Here is a 19,453-nt window from a genome sequence, read left to right as displayed (position 1 = left end):
ACAATTGATTTCCAGAGAATGGTCCCAATTTTCATTGATGTTCATACCAAGGTAGGTGTATGTTTTTACTCTTTCACTGCAAGAGTATATCCCCATTGCAATGTAGGTTGCCCAACAATGGATATATCGTATATCATGACAAATTACTTTGCCAAAATAACATATAGCTGAATTAAGGAGTACATATATCAAAATCCAAAGAAAAAGAATGTGTGTGTACTTTGTACTCACGTAAGAAGTTATACTCCTATTATATGATTTCAACGAAATAAATATACTCTCGAACAGTTTATTTATATTTTATTTAAAGATTAATCTAATTTTTACTTAGTACTTTCCAAAAATTTTTAATAAAATAATACCAAATATCAGTGACGGCTCGTATCACTTTAAGTAGGTAGTGCCAGAATTCGGGCAGCTGCCTAAATTTTTAGTGACGGGTTCACGATATTGTCAAAAAAGGTATAAAATAGAAATTTAAAAATATAGGTACGGATACTTTTACATTATATAGGTATATACCATTTCTGGGGTGTCAAGAAATTTAAACATTTAAAATGTATTCAGTGATTGATTTGACATCATGCCCGTCCAGCAAGTAAAATCTCCAAAATCTCTCAACTTATAGCCCTTTACACAAATATCGGAAAACTATAACTAACTGAAATTCACCAGCGACGTCTGTCGTTTCATCGGCAATCACTGTAACACAAAGATAATTTTCAATTTATTTCCTTATTTCCTCGCGATAAACATCTAACATGCACTGAAGGAGTTCATTTTGGGTTGATTTGAGGTACCTACCTCAAGTAAGATTTGGAACTTTGAATATGAACCTAAGTCGTTGTCTAATTCGGCTAAAATTGAATAGTTCCTTAAAGATGCCTATATTTTCTGAATTTTCCTTTTCGTCGTGATTTCTCAAAACTAACTTGAAAGCTCCACAAAACCATATGGATACAATTTATAATTTGATTCGAAACATATCTATTCTTATTCACTTGTTCATTGTGTTTAATTAGACTATCACGATAAGCTGAATTTAACTTGGGTTTTATTAAAAATTAAAAAATTTTCAATTATTTAAAAATATAATAATTTATAATAAAAAGTTTAATAATTAAAAATGTAATAATTATAAATACAAAAACGAGCGAGCGAGCGCGTAAAGAAACTCGAAAATATAATGTACTACCCTGTACGACAATCTTTTTGGATCTACGATCCACTATCCACTATGATCAAGTAGTAAAAAATATTAGTCGAGTCAGGCACGAGTAGTCTCATTTAAACGTATATTAAAAGTGCAATATAGCTCTATCTCTATCACTTACATAGAATGCCCGTAGAATCTTTCTCTTTTCAGACGAGGCACATAAGCATTTGGCACGATCATTCCGTCTGCTGTGAGTGGCGAGGGTTGTATTGCTCTACACAGTTGCCAGATTTTATATAATTTATAAAGAAAAAAGAAATATACACAAAAAAATTAACAGGCATTAAAACGGTTTAAAGATAAAAAGAATATGTTTCTGCATAAAAATAAGGTAGTGCCATGGCTCCATGGCACTACCTCACCGGCCGCCACTGCCAAAAATTAAAAAAAAAAATAGAAAACACCCGGATTCAACCGGGGACCTCTTGATCTCCAGTCGAACGCTCTACCACTGAGGTATACTCCTTTTGTTTGTGCGGGTGCGGACTACAAGATTTCTCCGACATAGTGTCAAATAGACCAAGTGAAGTATAAAAATACTTTAAATATTACTTACTATCTTATTCCCGAGGTAGACAAATCCAAAGATACAAAAATTATAATAAATATATTTACTAAAAACACTAATATATTCTTTCTACACCTTTTTTTGGACTAATACACACATAACTTTAAACATTTAGCAACGAACTCCATACTGTCTGTGTGCGCATGCGCGCCGAATAATAAAAAGTCACTCCCAATCGCGCCTAAAGAAGTATAACTTCAAAAATAAGACTTACTTGCATGTATTTAAATAAGTGGTAATGCTCTCCTCCATATAATCACAGGTCTTTTTGGTTGATTGATTGGCCATAAATGCAGCCAAAGCAGCCATTTCTAGCGCCCCAGCATAATACAACCAAGCTTGGTCAGTATTGTACTCTCTCTTTGCCAGATGGTACGTTTGGAAAGCTAAAGAATATTGACCCAACATAAAATACAGATCACCCATTTTCCTTATCTGTAATTCAGGAGAATCAGGGGAATACCTAAGATGAATTATAAAGAATCACTAACTTTGAAATTGAAGTTTAAAAAATATTACTTACACCAGATTGTTAATAGCTGCAGCACTCGTACCAGGTTTATTCTGAGTGAACCATCTTTTTGTAGCACTGAATAATGATTTGCTGACTCCCTTTCTATTAGCAACTACTTCATTTAAGGAATGTATTTGTTTTTCTATGTATGGTATCAAACAACCTTTAGAAAATTCGTATATAAGAAATTTAACTTGCTCTATATCTTCTGTAGACAAACAATGGCCATGAGTTAATTTTGGTTTATTAATTATAATCCTTTGATGGTCAATATCAATTAAAAAATCATCCTGAAAACCAAATAGCTTAAAGGTATCTTCCTTGTTTTTTATTAATGTATTACTTTATAGACTATATTGACTACTACTTCATAGACTGAAGAAGGACATTAACCTAGATGTAGAAATACCCACACACCAGTTTGGCTTTAGAGACACTCCACAACACAACAGACTCATAGAATTATAACAAAAATCCTTATTGCTATTGAGGAAAAAATATTGCACAGCGGCATTCTTAGATGTAGAAAAGGCATTTGACAGAGTATGGCACACTGGACTCTTATACAAACTCAAAAGTATTCTTCCAACCCCCTACTACCTAATTATGAAATCCTACATTGAAGATCGTTACTTCAAAGTAAAATATAACACAGCAACTTCCACATATTTTCCCATTAACACTAGAAGCACCAGCATTTTTGCATACCTAGAAGCACCGGAGCGGTCAAGATGACGGGTATTAGAATTTTATATCGCCAGTCGTTTTTGTATCCTTTTTTACTTGAAATAAACCTATTTTGTGTTAATACCTACTAATAAAAGACATATTTAATTAATTTAAATAAATTATTAAATTATTTAACCAGAATTTATGCAGTAGCAATTTTTTTAAATTTTGCTTGTACAAGAAATAGAAATACATAGAAATACATAGGTATATGCCAAATTTCACATGTTTTATTTTTGTTGCAGTTCCCTGTTTGCCACTGCCTACGTTTATTATTTAATTCAGGTGTTGTATCTCTGATTTGTACTATCTAGAACATTTTTGATCATTTTTCTCTGGTACAACTGGTTTCCATGGTTAGCTCAAGTCTTCGTGTTTGGAAATTTTTGATTTGTATAATTCCATCTTTTCGTTTTTTTTTATTGACGGATAAATATCTTATATTGCTCGGGTTATTGTTATCAGCTGCAACACTGCTGGTAGCCTTCTTTCGTAATACTTTTTATGCATCATGACAGTACTTCTTTTATAAATAAATGTTCTCATTAGATGGCTCTACTGAACTACATGTTCCCCGAGAAGTTGATTGTCTGCACGTTGTTCATCTATCCCTAGGTAAGGAAATCCGTTCAATTAATATTTAGACTAGACATTAGCTGTAAGCCAGAATTTAATTCCAAACTTATCAGGTTTATACGCCATGTACTGGGTGAAGTGACATTTTGCCTTCGTGGAAAAAAGCTGTTCGTAAATAGATATATTTTAGCCAAATATAGGTATAGCAAAATATACAATTCTCAATAGATGGGTTCCATATTGCTGACGCAAGTGCAAATTTATCTGTTGATAATCGCTCAGATCTGGTACTTTTTCTCCATAATAAGGACGGCATTTTTTTATAGGTAGACATCAACATATTCAAAAAGTAATTACACTAAGTACCTACCTGTAAAAGAGAAATTGTAATCCTTAAATAGATGTATCAAAGTCCTAAATTATCAAGTTTCCAAAATCACTATGAATAGGTAATACAGATGGTCAAAAATAGAAAGCAGTCAAAATTACTGCCCTGGTGCTTCTAGATATAGAGTAACACATCTCAAAAAGTAATTACGCTAAGTACCTATAAATGAGGAATTATAATCCTCAAATATATCTAGGAAAAGTCCTAAACTATCAACTTTCTAAAACAACTATGAATAAGTAATACAGAGGGTCAAAAATAGAAAGCAGTCAAAATGACCGCTCTGGTGCTTCTAGTGTTAAATCAGGCGTTCCACAGGGTAACGTCCTGGGTCCTCTCCTTTACCTATTATTTACTGCAGATATCCCAACCACTGAAACAACCCGAATCTCAACTTTCGCTGATGACACCACCATAATCGCTGTCAATGAAGACCCCATTATCAAATCTGCACAACTGCAAAACCACCTTGACCAATTGGGAGCATGGCTCAACAAATGGAAGGTGAAAGTAAATGAAACGAAGTCAACCCAAGTTACATTAACAAACCGAAGGATGTCCAGCAATAACATTAAATGATACACAATTACCAGTCAGCACACAAGTCAAATATTTGGAACTAACCCTTGACAAAAGATTAACATGGAAGCCGCACATTCAAGCCAAGAAACCCCAGATCAACATCAAAATACGACAAATGATCTGGCTTAATGGTCGAAAATCAAAACTCAATATTGAAAATAAACTGCTCCTGTATAAATCTATGATAAAACCAATTTGGACTTATGGTGTTCAACTCTGGGGTTGCTCAAAGCCATCAAACATCAAGATACAAAGAGTCCAATCAAAAATATTGAGAATGATATTCAACGTGCCCTGGTATGTAAGCAATAAAACCCTACACGAAGATTCAGCTACACCTTTGATAGAGGAAGAAATTCAAAGGATCACAAAGAGCTACCTTGATGGACTGAGAAGTCATCCAAATGATGAAGCAAGACTGCTAAACGCTCCTTCCGAATTCGCAAGACCACTGAAGAAACTATGGCCAACAGATTTAATAAATTAAATATATTATGATATAATGGTAAAAAAATATAATAGCAGGGTTGCCACAGGGCAGCTTCTCCCTCATGTATTTAACATTAAAACTATTTACTATAGCTTCGATGAAGCAGATTGTAAATTAAAATATGTAATATAAAAAAATTACTTTATTTATCAAATGGCTCATATCAAAGAGAACAAATTGTAATAGATAACAAACCCAGTCCAGAAATTGACACTAGGAGGGGAGTTAGGCAGGGATGTATTATGTCGCCATTACTATTTAATGTATATAGTGAAGCCATTTTTAAAGAAGCATTACTATCTCAAAGTGAAGGAATAATAATTAACGGAAGCTCTATTAACATCATAAGATATGCAGATGACACTGTGACTATGGCAAGCTCTGCTGAACAACTCCAATTACTGCTAAACAAAACAAACAGTTTCCGTGAAAAATATGGACTAAAGATGAAAATAAAAAGACCAAATACATGATAATAACAAAGAAAACAAATATACAAACAAACATACATTTGGGAAATGTATAGATAGAAAGGGTTGATGAATACAAATTCCTAGGAAACTGGATTTCAGACAATAATGTTCCAACAACAGAAGTAAGGGCCAGGATAGAAATAGCAAGAGATGCTTTTGTAAAAATGTAAAAATTCTCTGCAACAAAGACCTTAAATTAGAACTGAGAGTAAGAGCTCTGAGATTCTACATGTTTCAGATACTGCAATATATACTTGAAAGCTGGACATTGCAGCAAGAACACATAAATAAGCTACAGTCCTTAAAAGTGTGGTGTTACAGGAGGATGCCTAGAGCATGGACACAGAAGAAAACTAACAAGGAAATATTGAGAGAAATGGGCAAAGAATGTGAAATAATAAAGACAATAAAAATAAGAAAGTTATAATATCTGGGACACCTAATGAGGGGACAGCAATATGAACTGCTAAGACTGATAATAATTGAAAGATAAGAGAACAAATGAGTATAAGAAAAAAGAGAGTGTCCTGGTTGAAGAATTTAAGGGACTGGTTTAAATGCTGGGAATTTGATTGTGAGCTTCATCAGATGTTCATAGATTTTAAACAAGTATTTGATAGAGTATGCAGGGCTAGACTGTGGACAGCAATGCAGGAACTTGGCTTTCAAAAAAAACTAGTCAGGTTAATGCGGATGTGTATGGAACGGTTACGATGTAAGGTGAGAGTTGGACAACAATACTCTGAGACATTTGAAATAAACAATGGACTAAAACAGGGAGATGCACTTTCACCACAACTCTTCAACTTAGCTCTGGAACACATAATCAGAAGTGCAAGAATCGAAAAACCGAATACAGTATTTCATCGAGAAGGACCAAACTTACTACTGGCATTTGCAGACGATATCGATCTAATGGGAAACACACGATTAAGGATGAAGGAGGCTTTCGTGAGGTTCGAGAAGGAAGCAGAGAAGATGGGGCTCCAAATCAACGAAAACAAGACGAAATATATGTATATCAGCCGCAATAACCAAAGCAAAGACGGAATCGGTCAGAACATCACCATCGATGACTTTGAGCGCGTTAGAGAATTCAAGTATCTTGGAACAACAATAACTGAAGACAATAACGGATCACAAGAAATAAACAATAGGATACAGGCCGGTCCTCCAAAATCTTGTAAAATCGAGACAACTAACAAGACGTACGAAGATACAAGTTTATAAAACAATCATATGACCCGTTGTGATGTATGGAAGCGAAACGTGGACGATAACAAAAGCAAACGAAGAGAAACTACGTGTTTGGGAAAGAAAAATCCTAAGGAAGATCTTTGGTCCTGTGGTGGATGACGCATCAGGACAATATAGGATAAGAACTAACAATGAGCTTGAAGAAGTTTACCCAGACGTCAACATCATAAAATAAATAAAGTCCAGAAGACTCCAATGGGCAGGACACCTCAGAAGACATTCTGACCAAAGAACAGTAAGACTGGTGTGGGAAGAAGTCCCAACTGGAAGGAGACCACGCGGAAGCCCTCGACTCCGGTGGCGAGATAATATAGCAGGAGACCTAAGCGCGATGGGCGTGGAGAATTGGATGGAGGTTGCTCAAGACAGAAAACAGTGGAGGCATGTTGTCGAGTCGGCTAAAACCCACGAAGGGTTGTAAAGTCACGGAGTAAGTATTATTTGCGTCAAGATATAAGAAATTTGGCCTGGCGCTGGTGGGATGTCCCTACCGATTTAGTATCATAATAACAAACAACAAACCCTCCAGGAGCGGATTCGCTAAAATTAAGGGGAAAGGAACAAATACAAAATTTTGACGCCTGTCAAAATTTTCAATGTGTTTTAAATGTAATCATTTTTTTCGAATCCTGAGAAAACTAATATGTAAGTATTTTTGAAAAATTTAAACGCATAATGAAAAATTACTTTATTACCGAGGGCCGAAAGTCCCTTGGAATGAATTAAAAGTTTCTTTTGAATGAGATATTTGAAATTAAAAATCACACTAAATTTTCTCTTAGTTTTTCACCCCTGTAACTAATTAAAATAAACATTATAGAAGTTTTCAGGGACTTTCGGCCCTCGGTAATAACGTAACGGCTTAAAGCCGAAAGTTCGTACCCATCCCCTTAACAAAAAAAATTAAGTCTTCAAGTAGATATAATATTTTAATGGGGTTGGAATAATAAATATAAATTTAAATATCATATCATTATATTTATTACGTATTTATATCTATGTAGTTATAGGTATATTATTATGTACAATGAAATAAGAGAAATGAACAAATTAAAGAAATTAAGGAAATTAATGATAATAACAATAAAAGATTAAAAGAGTGGTAGCAAAAATCAGAATTAAAAAGATAACATAATAAAAAATAACATAGAAAATAACATAGAAAAATAAAATTTGAAGTTTAGACGGAAAAAAATAAATACAAATTACAACTCTATGTCACTATCGCTGTCATCTTCACTAGAATCGTTATCTAATGTTATAATTATTGGTTTAATATGTGAGGTTAATGTTCTGTAATGATCTTCCGTTTTTATAACATGTGAAACACAATTTTGCCACAGTGTTGGGGAAATCTTTTTTATTTCTTCTACAACATGTGACACCGATTCGCTACTAAATTTGGGACAGCAGTTGTTTCGCCGTAAACTTTCCTTAAGTTGGCTCCAGATTAATTCAATGGGGTTGAAGACACAGAAGTAAGGAGGTAATCGCAATACATTATGACCATCACGTTTGGCTAATTCGTCTATAACAAATTGTTTCTCAAACACTTTTGTGTGAAGAACTTCCAACATTTATTTTTTTGTATATGTTTCTTCAAAGTACAAATCATTGTCATACAAAAAATCAGATATCTGTTTTTTTGTCGAACCTACACCGGGGATTTTTCTAATTTGTTCGCTGTGATACGTTGCGTTATCCATTACAATTACACTTTTTGGAGGCAAATTTGGCAACACCTTCTTTTCAAACCATTCCTTAAACAAGCTACTTGTCATATTTTCATGGTAGTCCAGCTTTGAATCTTTAATGTTTTTTGCCGATAATAAAAAACTTTCCCCTCCAAGCCAGCCATTTTTGGATCCAATGTTCAGAATAATTATTCGCTGACCTCTATTAATTGGATAATTGGGTGCACATTTAATAGAATCGTCTGTCCAACCTTTTTGAGCAGTATCGTGGGTATCGAACCATGTTTCATCTAGATAAAATATCGGTCTTCCTTCATCTCTAAATTTAGATAAAGCATCCAAGTATTCATTTCTCCATTTAATTAGACGAGGAGAATCCATTATTGATGATCGCTTATTAATTTTCTTGTATCGAAAACCAATGTGATTCAAAAAGCTTGATAAAGTTGAAGGCGAATAGGTAATGGAATAGTCTTTAACAAGTTGATCGTAGATCATACTAAGCGTTGGAACTAGGTTCTTTGAATAGAAATTGTAAATTGCTCTTCTAATTACCTCAGCATCTTTTTCATTTACTGCTTTATGTGTAGAAAAGTCACTCCGCTTTTTACGAGGTTGAATTCTATTCGTAACAATTTTCCACACTGTTGTATATGGCATCCTTGTCAGTCGAGATGTTGTCTTGATGAGGAATTTACCGTCTTCTGAATTTGGATTATCTTCTTTCACAGTTTGATAAACATTCCTAATAATTTCTTTGGCATCATCAGATAAATGTACACGTGTTTTACACTTAGCACTAGCTTCACCGTCTTCAGACATTTTACTTGAATACTCGCGATCTAACCTTCTATCTAAATGCAAGAAAATAACTGCCTGAATGTGCAAATGTCAAACTTAAATATGTTTGCCCCCCTTTCATAATGTATGTTTTCTGGATAAATAAATGATACTTAATTTTACCTAAATACCTATAAGCACGAGAATTATGTGTAAAGCTATAGAATAATAATTAGAGGTATATCTTATCTTTAACTAATGCTCTTTCTAATGATTCTTTAATTTTTTTATTTAAAGATAGAAAGCTGCATTATCGGAAGTCCATTTTGTTTAAAGTGAAAACGATATAAAACACATTATAATCTAACTCCATAAAATTCACGTAATGAGCGCATTGGACATAAAAATTGTTTGTGATCGTTTGTAATTGATTCCAAGCAAGTTAATTTCAGATGACTAAACGAATTCGTCTACAGTAAACAAAATTTTTAATACATTGTCTAGAAATTTTAATTTTAATAATGTATTTGCATTGATAGGTAACGAGTCAGTTCTGTAAATAATATAAAGTACGGCCCTAGTAGCTGTCCCAAAACTATTGCCACCCGTCGCAAAGACAATTGAGGGATTAGTAATGTCAACTATTTATTATGATACTAAATCGGTAGGGACATCCCACCAGCGTCAGGTCAAATTTCTTATATCTTGACGAAAAGAATAAGTAAGTGTTTAAATGCAGTGCAATCTTTATCTACCCCTGCTTCAGAGCAGGGGTAGATAAAGTAAAGATAGTGATGATGATATCCAACCTTTCATTGGGAGACGACACTTAAAGAATAAGATTAAATGGCTGACTATGTACTTACCAATAAAATACCATCATTGACTGGACTAAGAGGGTGGTAATTTATATTTTTAACTTCGTCAGCTTCTTGTCCAATCTCTAAGGAAGACTTCATAGATTTACTTTCTACGGAAGGGGCAAAATCTTCCACATCAACTGAATTACTTATAAACTGGTTCCAAGGATCAGGTAAATGTTCTGCTGTGGAACTACCGGAAGGTCTTGAATTCAATTTTAATAGAAAACAATTTGATGGCCCATGTTTTCTCTTCATTGCATCAAATGACTCATTAACACTAAAACAGAAAAAAAATAAGCTGAAAATGCGAGCATTATCATAACGAAAACTTTGTTTATTTACGTATTTTAATTCATAATATGGAAAATTGGTATTATGAAAAGTTGTTTAGAATTAAAAATTATGTTTTAATGTGCAATTATATCATTCTAATTTAAATGTTGTGAACTATAAAGGTACTTTACTCTTGATCGAAATTCATATTTTTTATATACCTCGTATAAAATTAATAAAATTTGATATATGATGGTTGCATCATAAATCTTAGACCATGAAGAGCTTTTTATGAAGAATAACTTTGGATCCATAATTTGAGAAAAATCTTCAAATATTTTTTTCCATTAGAAGGATGTAATTGCACGTATCAGACCATAATTTTTTATTCCAAACAACATTTCATATAGTCGGTTCGCTAAACTCAGACACAACTGGCTAGTGATTTTAGTCAGTAATTTGGCAAAAAAAAATTACTAAAAGTTAATAATTACTAAATAATTAGTAATTTTGACAATTTTGGCAAAATTGACAAAAAACAAAAAATTACCTACTAAAATCACTAGCCAGTTGTGTCTGAGTTTGGCGAACCGACTATAATAACAATTTTCATTTCATAACAAATAAAACAGTCCATTTATCATTAGGTACTCCCATTAAAGAAGAGGCTGTATACTCGTATAAACCTTTTTAAAGTTGGTAATAAATTATTGCTTTCAAAATATACTCAAATTATATTTTTGAACATCTTATTTATTTTATATAATAATTAAATTCACTATCAAATGTCATTGATATTTTATTAATACTTAATTTAAAATTTAGTTTGACATTCACGAAGTGTCAAACTCAAATATTAATAGCCTATGCATTGCTTAACAAATTCACATTAAAAAACTAGCCTACTTACTAGCAACGATATCAGCTGACGTTTAGTGTGTCAGCAGGAAATAAAAGGAATGTGACGTCACATTTTAGACTTTGAGGTCGATTATCTCGAAGACGGTTAGAGATATCGAAATGCCGTTTTCAGATTTGGATTCAGAAGACAAAAGTAAATAATCCATCGATAAATCTGCTCTAAGTATTGCAGGAGCGGCAACGCACTAACGCACAGACTTTGCGAATTTATAAACGAAAAGTTTTCGTTGATAACCTTGGATATTACACTCTTCTCTTGCTATTGTATATTATTATTAGTAAAAGGTTATGGAATTATAAGCAACTTAAATATTTATGTATTATACTTATAAATAATGAGGCAGATCCTTGAAAAAACCCTAGAGTTCGGCGTCGACACCCACCACATATTCGTGGACTTAAAGCCGCATACGACTCAGTTAATAGAGGCAAACTTTTACTTGCTATGGTAGAATTTAAAATACCGTTTCATCTTGTCCAATTAACTGAACTTACGCTCACAGGAGCAGAGAGCGTGGTAAAAATCCAGAACGATTTCTCAAGACCCTTCCATTGCAAAAATGGACTAAGACAGGGTGATGGACTATCGTGTCTCTTATTTAACCTGGCATTAGAAAAAATAATTCGAGAGTCCCAAATTAATACGAATGGTACTATCTTTAACAAATCAGTACAAATTGTCGGATACTCAGATGACATAGACATCATAGAAAGATCTAAAGAATCTCTGACTGAAGCAATTCGGTCGTTAAGAGCATCTGCACAGAGAATGGGGCTAAATATAAATGTTTAAAAGACCAAATATGTGTGTTGCACTAGGTCAAGCAACCCGATACCTACAAGAATAATAATTGACGACCTCGAACTGGAAGTTGTCGACACCTTCATATACTTAGGCTCGCTGCTAACTAAAGATAACAATGTCAGTGAAGAAATTAAAAGAAGAATAGTGCTCGCCAATAAGTGCTACTATGGCTTAAGAAGACAGATGGCCTCAAAAATACCTAGAAAAATTAAATTGACTGTCTACAAAACACTAATAAGACCAGTGCTAACATATGGCTCAGAAACTTGGTCGCTTACTCAGAATGACCAAGAACTGCTCAAACGTTTTGAGCGAAAAATTCTAAGACGAATATATGGTGGCATAAAAGAAAAAGGTTTGTGGCGCAGGCGTTACAACTTTGAGTTGTATAAAAATTTTGGAGAACCTGACGTTGTACAATTCATTAAGGTAGCACGCCTTAGATGGATAGGTCATGTAATCAGGCGAGAGGAAGATGCCATAGTCAGAAAAGTTTTTGACCGAAGAGGGCCGATAGGACAACGAGCAAGAGGAAGACCGAGACTTCGGTACCAAGACAACATAGAAACTGATTTAAAATCTATTGGAATTAGAGCATGGAGAAGAGTTGCCAGAGACAGGGACGAATGGAGGATTGTTCTGAAGAAGGTTTTGGCTCATAAAGAGCTGTAACGCCACTGATGATGATGATGATGATGATGATGATGATGATACTTATAAATAATATCTCTTAACAATAAATTAAAAAAAATAAGTCTTTATTTGAAAATTGTTGTGTTGTCAAAAGATGTTAAAAATAGCATGAACACAGAAGAAAACGAACATGGAAGTAATGGGCAAACGATACAAAATAATCAACACAATAAAAATAATAAAGTTACAATATCTAGGACATGTAATGAGGGGACAACCATATGTAATGCTAAGATTGATAATATGGGGAAAGATAAGAGGAGGAAGGAGTATAGCACGAAGGTCATGGTTGAAAAATTTAAGGGACTGGTTTAAATGCTGTTCAATAGAACTCTTCAGAGCAGCTGTAGATAGAGTAAAGATAGTATTGATGATATCCAACCTCCGATTCGGAGACAGCACTTAACAAATGAAAAGAAGCAACAGTAGACCCCTTGGAAAACATAGTGTCCCAATTCATATTCATGGAGTTTTAAGGAAAATTGACAAATGTAAGTACTTAGAAAACACACAGTGAAAACAACTTACTTCCTTTTTTCTATTTATTGTGCATAATTTAGTTTATTTACTTATTTACTAAAAAAGGTCTCAGTAAGGATAGCTGCGGGGAATAAAGTATTATACTGCATATATCACCATTGTTAAGATCTAAGCTGATAAAAATATAATCTAAATTAAGACTGTACATGTTAATCATTCGCCCAGTTGTTACATATGGAAGGGAAACATGGACTCTACACCAGTGGGCAATAAATAAGCAGTTGGTATTTGAAAGGAAGGTTCTCAGAATGATGGTGGAGAAGGCGCTGTAATGCTGAATTGGTACTGAAAACATCATCAGACATAAAAGCTAATCGTATAAGATGGTCAGGTCATGTGGTAAGATCAGAGGAAGACAGAGTGTTAAAGACAATATTTTTGAAGTTATACTTCTTTACTTCTTTACCGGCGATAGAGGGTGATTTTTTTATATGTTAAAACCTATCAGCCCGGCGCATGCGCATTATAACTTTGTTCTGATTGGATGTTCAAATGGCATGTCAAAAATTATCCGATATGGCAGCTGTGGTTTGGAGGTAAAGGTAAACAAATGTATAATATATTAGTTTTATTGTTGTGAGGACAGAAACAAAAAAGTTTATAATATTGTAGTGACTTTTAAATAGTTTTTAAAAGCAACAGGTACGTAATAATTGTTAATGTATCATGGGTATAAACCTACCTATTTGATCTGCCAAAATACATAGTATGTAATACTTTTATTTATATAATTTGATTACCATCAAAATTTCTATCAATATTCACCTAATATATTGTTTTTTTACTCTATTTTTTGTTGTATTTTTTAAATTCTAAATCATTTCAATTCAAAATTAAAATAATTTGATCAATTTTCAAAATATCACAATATCACAAGTTTAATCCGTTTAGTTAGTCGATCTTCGTAAATAATGACACATAGTGTCCGTGGCTAAGCGGAGAAGGCGAATGAATTCCAATACCAACCGCTCTTATCAGCGCTGGTTCGAGTCCCAATAGAAACTTTCTTTTTTGTTTTTTTTAATACATTTTATGATTGTAAGTATATTTATTATATAATTGTATTTTCAGAAAATACGTATTTAGTTAAAAAAAATTTCGACAATTAATGTTCAGACATCATTTGTGGCTTGTTTAATGTGTTTGCATGTGTTTTATTCTTTTATTATTTTAATTTTTGGCACTGTTCTAATAAAAATGTTTGAGAAGTAGTAAGTATAAATTAGTTTAATATTTAAACAAAATATAAATAAAAAGTATATTAATTTCGTTTAAATCATATAATAGAAGTATAACTTCTTACGTGCGTACAAAGTAGGTACACACACATTCTTTTTTTAGAGACCAGAAGGTAGACGTTACAAACGTCACATCTTTGCTATTTTATTTTTAAATAATTATTTTACTTTATTTTCTTTAATATTTCATTGGTAATAATCTTCTATTTGTTTTACCTGTTTTCTTCGTTAAAAACTCGTTGGCGCCCTCTTTTGTTATCTTCTATTTACTATTTCTCTTTTCATTTAAATCATCAACTGAACATACTAAATGTACTTCATATATTCTTACTCTCTATGTATGTCTTTAAATATGGAACATGGTTGTCCATCTCCTCATACTGTGCGCTGTCATATTTCAATAACAGTGACAATAATGGAGAGAGGGCAAAATTAATTTATTTAAAGAGATGAGATTTAGATAAGGCCTCAATTTATTAGACCATATTCTCTTGGGGTGAGTAGTTTGTGACATACTGTCCCGGGTGTCCCAATAAGAATGGCGCTCGGCCATATCTCAGGAACCGTTTATAGTACAGCTTTGGGAAAAAAAAAATTTTATAAGAAAAGTTGCCTCGAGAAAAGCCTGGAAATTATTTTCATAATTGTAAGTCCACCGCTAGAGGGCGTAATGGAATATCAAAAATAAAAAAATCGAAATTTTACAAAATTTGCCTAATGAAAGGGCACTGGAAATCCGATTATCGTATTCTTTATAAAATTCTGCGCATATTTTATTTCATAAGTTTAAGTCTACCTGTGAAAATAAGAGGTGGGGTGAGTGGGAACCTTGTTATGAAAAAATCGCTTTAAGTCCGGTTCTGCTTAATCGATTTTTGCAAACTTGGTCTTGTTGAAAACAGCTCTTTTTCGTCAATGTAATAGTTATAATTTGAAAACAGCCTATTACGTAATATGCCGGCTAGGAGGCGCTATTTATTTTCTTTTTAGAAATCTAGTTTTCTTTGGAAATATTAAATATAAGTACGTATTTTTTTTCCTGTATTACAAAATTAGACCAAATTAGCAACAGAATACCGAAAAATGCATGTCTATACCTTTTTTTTCTATCTCGAGATATCTTAAGAAACGTGTAAATTTTAAACATAACTGTTGCTATCATATAAGTGGAAATATATAGAAGCACGCAGTGTGCTATGGAAAAAAAACAAAGGAACATTTTCCAGATGTCACCGTATGAAAACTCATGAAAACTGAAAAAATATGAAAAACTCTACTACTGGGGTGACGTCTTTGGGGATATTTCATTGCATATATTCTAGCCGCAACAGTTGCATTTGTTATGAATTCAAAGAATGTGGCTATCATGTCAAATACTTCTTAGTTTGTAAGAATCATCTTGAATTTAACTCTGTATAAATTTTATATAAAATTTAATAGAAACAAACCGGAACAAAGCATCAATGCACAAATTTTTATGTTTTACTGATTTGACACATGATGACTTCTTGAAGTTAATACTTCTAATAGTTCTATTTTTTCCATAGCACACTACTTGTTTCCACTTTGACTTCCTTAACTTAGTTTACCGGTGACAATAACAGTTTATTTATCTTAGTTGGGAATAGGATAATTGATATTAAAATATAATGAAATAAAAATAAAAAGTTGTGTAGAAAATCTGACGTTTTTACATTTTCTACGATTCATCGAGAGAAAAGCAAATGCGCGGAGGCAACAATTAATAAAAATTTACATATTACCGCTATTTTTTTGGTATTATTTTAAGTATTAAAATTAGTATAATATTTAAATAAAAATAAAATTAAACTGTTTAAAATATATTTATTTCGTTAAAATCATAATAATAGAAGTATAACTTCTTACTCGCGTACAAAGTACACACACTCTTTTTTTGTTATATTTTATAGTGTTATTTGTCTTATTGTTGTTTTGATTCATTATATACAGTGACATCTGGACAATGTTCCTTTGTTTTTTTTCATAGCACACTACGTTCTTCTATTTATTTCCACTTATATGACAGCAACAGTTATGTTTAAAATTTACACGTTTCTTAAGATATCTCGAGATAGAAAAAAGGTATGGACATGCGGTTTTCGGTATTCTGTTGCTAATTTGGTCTAATTTTGTAATACAGGAAAAAAATACATACTTGTATTTAATATATTCCAAAGAAAACTAGATTTCTAAAAAAAAATAAATAGCGCCTTCTAGCCGGCATATTACGTAATAGGCTGTTTCCATTATTTATGTTTCAATTATAACTATTACATTCACGAAACAGAGCTGTTTTCAACAAGACCAAGTTTGTAAAAATCGATTAAGCAGAACCGGACTTACAGCGATTTTTTCATAACAAGGTTCCCACTCACCCCCACCTCTTATTTGCACAGGTAGACTTAAACTTGTGAAATAAAATATGCACAGAATTGTATGAAGAATACGATGATTGGATTTCCAGTGCCCTTTCATTAGGCACATTTTGTAAAATTTCGATTTTTTAATTTTTGATATTCAATTACGCCCTCTAGCGGTGGATTTACAATTATGAAAATAATTTCCAGCTTTTCTCGGGGCAACTTTTGTTATAAAATTTTTTTTTTCCCAAAGTTGTAGTATAAACGGTATACCTAACCTCGACTCTCCACGTGTCTTGATATTTAATTTTGAATATTTCATTTCATCTATTGATATGCTTTTAGTAATCAAATAGTTTAACTATTAGTAATTAATTCTATTGAATTTATTCTTGCCATCTGCTACTCTTTCTGATTATGTCTTAAAGAATGGTAGACTTGGTACATTTTGGTTTCTACTTCTTGATGTTTGATATGTGTTTATCTTCTAGTTTTTGGGAATAAAATCAACCTTTCTCCCTTCAGAAGCTACAAGCAGTCATCACCAGTGATGCTACTCATAAGGCGAAGGCAACAGGATGCATCTATCTAGATAGACAGCAGCACCCAACATCTACAACACCACCAGGACCGTAGCTGCAGGGACCTAGGGCCACAACATCTGCCTAGGTCTACAAGTCAACAGCTGTACCATTCGACATCAAGGAGTTACCATCGAATCAAATACCACAAGTCATACATAAGTATAATCTACATACATATTGTTCGTTTTTGGCAAGAATTTGAACATATTTGTTAATGCATTTAATAAGTCACATTTTTATTATATCTTTATTGAACAATAAACATGATTAGTTAAAAATACTGTTTTGTTTGCTTCCATTCTAAACTTTCGTAGTTCATTTCTAAGATTAGGACAAGACGAACACATACCTTGGGAGACTAAGCTAAGCTAGGGTGAACGATAACTATCTTAGTTGGTTGAAGTATTATTTTCGAATGGTATTTCAATTAGCTGAGGTAGTCATTGCTTTTTGTTTCAAGATCAGTAGGTCGGTTTAGAAAAAGGATGATGTTGAAGCCGATTTATTTAGGATTTGGGATGGGAACAACAAAGGGAAATGTCGGCACACTATTGTTTGTAGAAGATGGAGGGCTATAGTGGATGTGGTGAAGACTCAACCAGAGTTGTAAAGTCAGTCAAGAATAAGAAGCATGATTTACTTACCCATTAATATCTCCGTCTATGTTGTCATGTATAATTACAAAATATTTCAAGATCACTGAGTTGAACCACTTCGGAAGTTTCCCAAGTTCCTTATTATGAACTTGATTTAAATCTTTTATCATATTATCAAAAGTCTCATCTATATTTTTGTCAGCGGAACTGACTACTAAAATACAAGCTAGAAAATGTTTGGTGAATTCATGGTCCGATGGATATTGTACTTTTAAAAACGTTTGTCTCCATGATTCGAACCAAGGGGCACTTGCAGGTATTTCTAAATTATGGTTTCCAACTGTAACAGATGTATTTTTACTTTCAGGTGCACTGCTTACTGATGTGTTTAAAAGTTTTCTTGCCACTGCCGGCTGTGGAGGCACCCATGATATATCCAAAAATGTTAGTTTTAAGTTTCTGACTATGTGTGTGGATCCATTGGGATCTCTATATGACACTAAAATAAAACAAAACACAAATGTTGATAAACATTAACCCTTAGTCTCCCCACGGTACTTTTAAGTACCACCAAATTTTGGTACCCTTATATCCCAAGTATTGAAGTATGTAGATCTAATTTGAGAATGTTCTATTAAAATATCATTTATTAGTTATCAGCTGATGTTTAATACTTCAAATGTCATTCAAATGATTTCGTTTTAAATACAGAATAAGATTTGTAGGTACTCTAAAAGTTATGACTGAAAAAATAAAGCTGATTTAAACGTACCGTTGGGAAGTAACTGTCAAAAAAAATCTAAATGTGCTAGGAGACTAAGGGTTAAAAAATAATACACTTTTAAGTTCTTACAAAAATTGTTTAACAGGTTAAGTGCTATAATATAATATGTTCATTCCATAAACTCAAAATATTGTATTGTCTACCGAAATGGGTGGACAACAAAACTCAAATTTTGACTTGTGTCCACCCAATTGGGTGTCCAACAATGATTTATTAATTAAATTAGTAAAAAGGCATCTGCAGTTGAAATCGAAAAATATGACCTGCAATTATATTATAGATCCCTATACCTTTTGACAAAATGCGTAGCTAAAATGAAAATGTAATAACCAAAATAAATGTTACCAAAAAGGATTAATTTTAAAGAAGAGTGTACACCCATATGGATGGACAGTAAAAAAACTTTATTTTATTGTAGCATGTGTTTGATGTTTAGATAAGTATTAGTGGTTTATTTAGATGTTTATTCATAACTAAAATACAATGGAACTTAAAAAGTGTTTCTTTT

At 32.8% G+C, this 19,453-nt stretch overlaps 1 protein-coding gene across 1 annotated transcript in view; it reads right to left on the bottom strand.

Annotated features, from left to right (window-relative positions):
* Positions 1-19,453, bottom strand: part of LOC114330793 (trafficking protein particle complex subunit 8) — a 65,813-nt gene that overhangs the window by 43,573 nt on the left and 2,787 nt on the right. Inside the window, exons 2-5 of the mRNA XM_028280202.2 lie at positions 18,210-18,660; positions 10,134-10,407; positions 2,308-2,588; positions 1,999-2,247 (exon numbers count right to left, since the gene is read on the bottom strand). Of these exons, the coding sequence (XP_028136003.2) occupies positions 1,999-2,247; positions 2,308-2,588; positions 10,134-10,407; positions 18,210-18,660 (1,255 nt within the window). The remainder of the gene's footprint in view (positions 1-1,998; positions 2,248-2,307; positions 2,589-10,133; positions 10,408-18,209; positions 18,661-19,453) is intronic.

The sequence above is a fragment of the Diabrotica virgifera genome, chromosome 10, assembly GCF_917563875.1.
Source record: "Diabrotica virgifera virgifera chromosome 10, PGI_DIABVI_V3a".
Taxonomy (NCBI): Eukaryota; Metazoa; Arthropoda; class Insecta; order Coleoptera; family Chrysomelidae; genus Diabrotica; species Diabrotica virgifera.
This window is presented reverse-complemented; position numbering and strand designations above follow the sequence as displayed.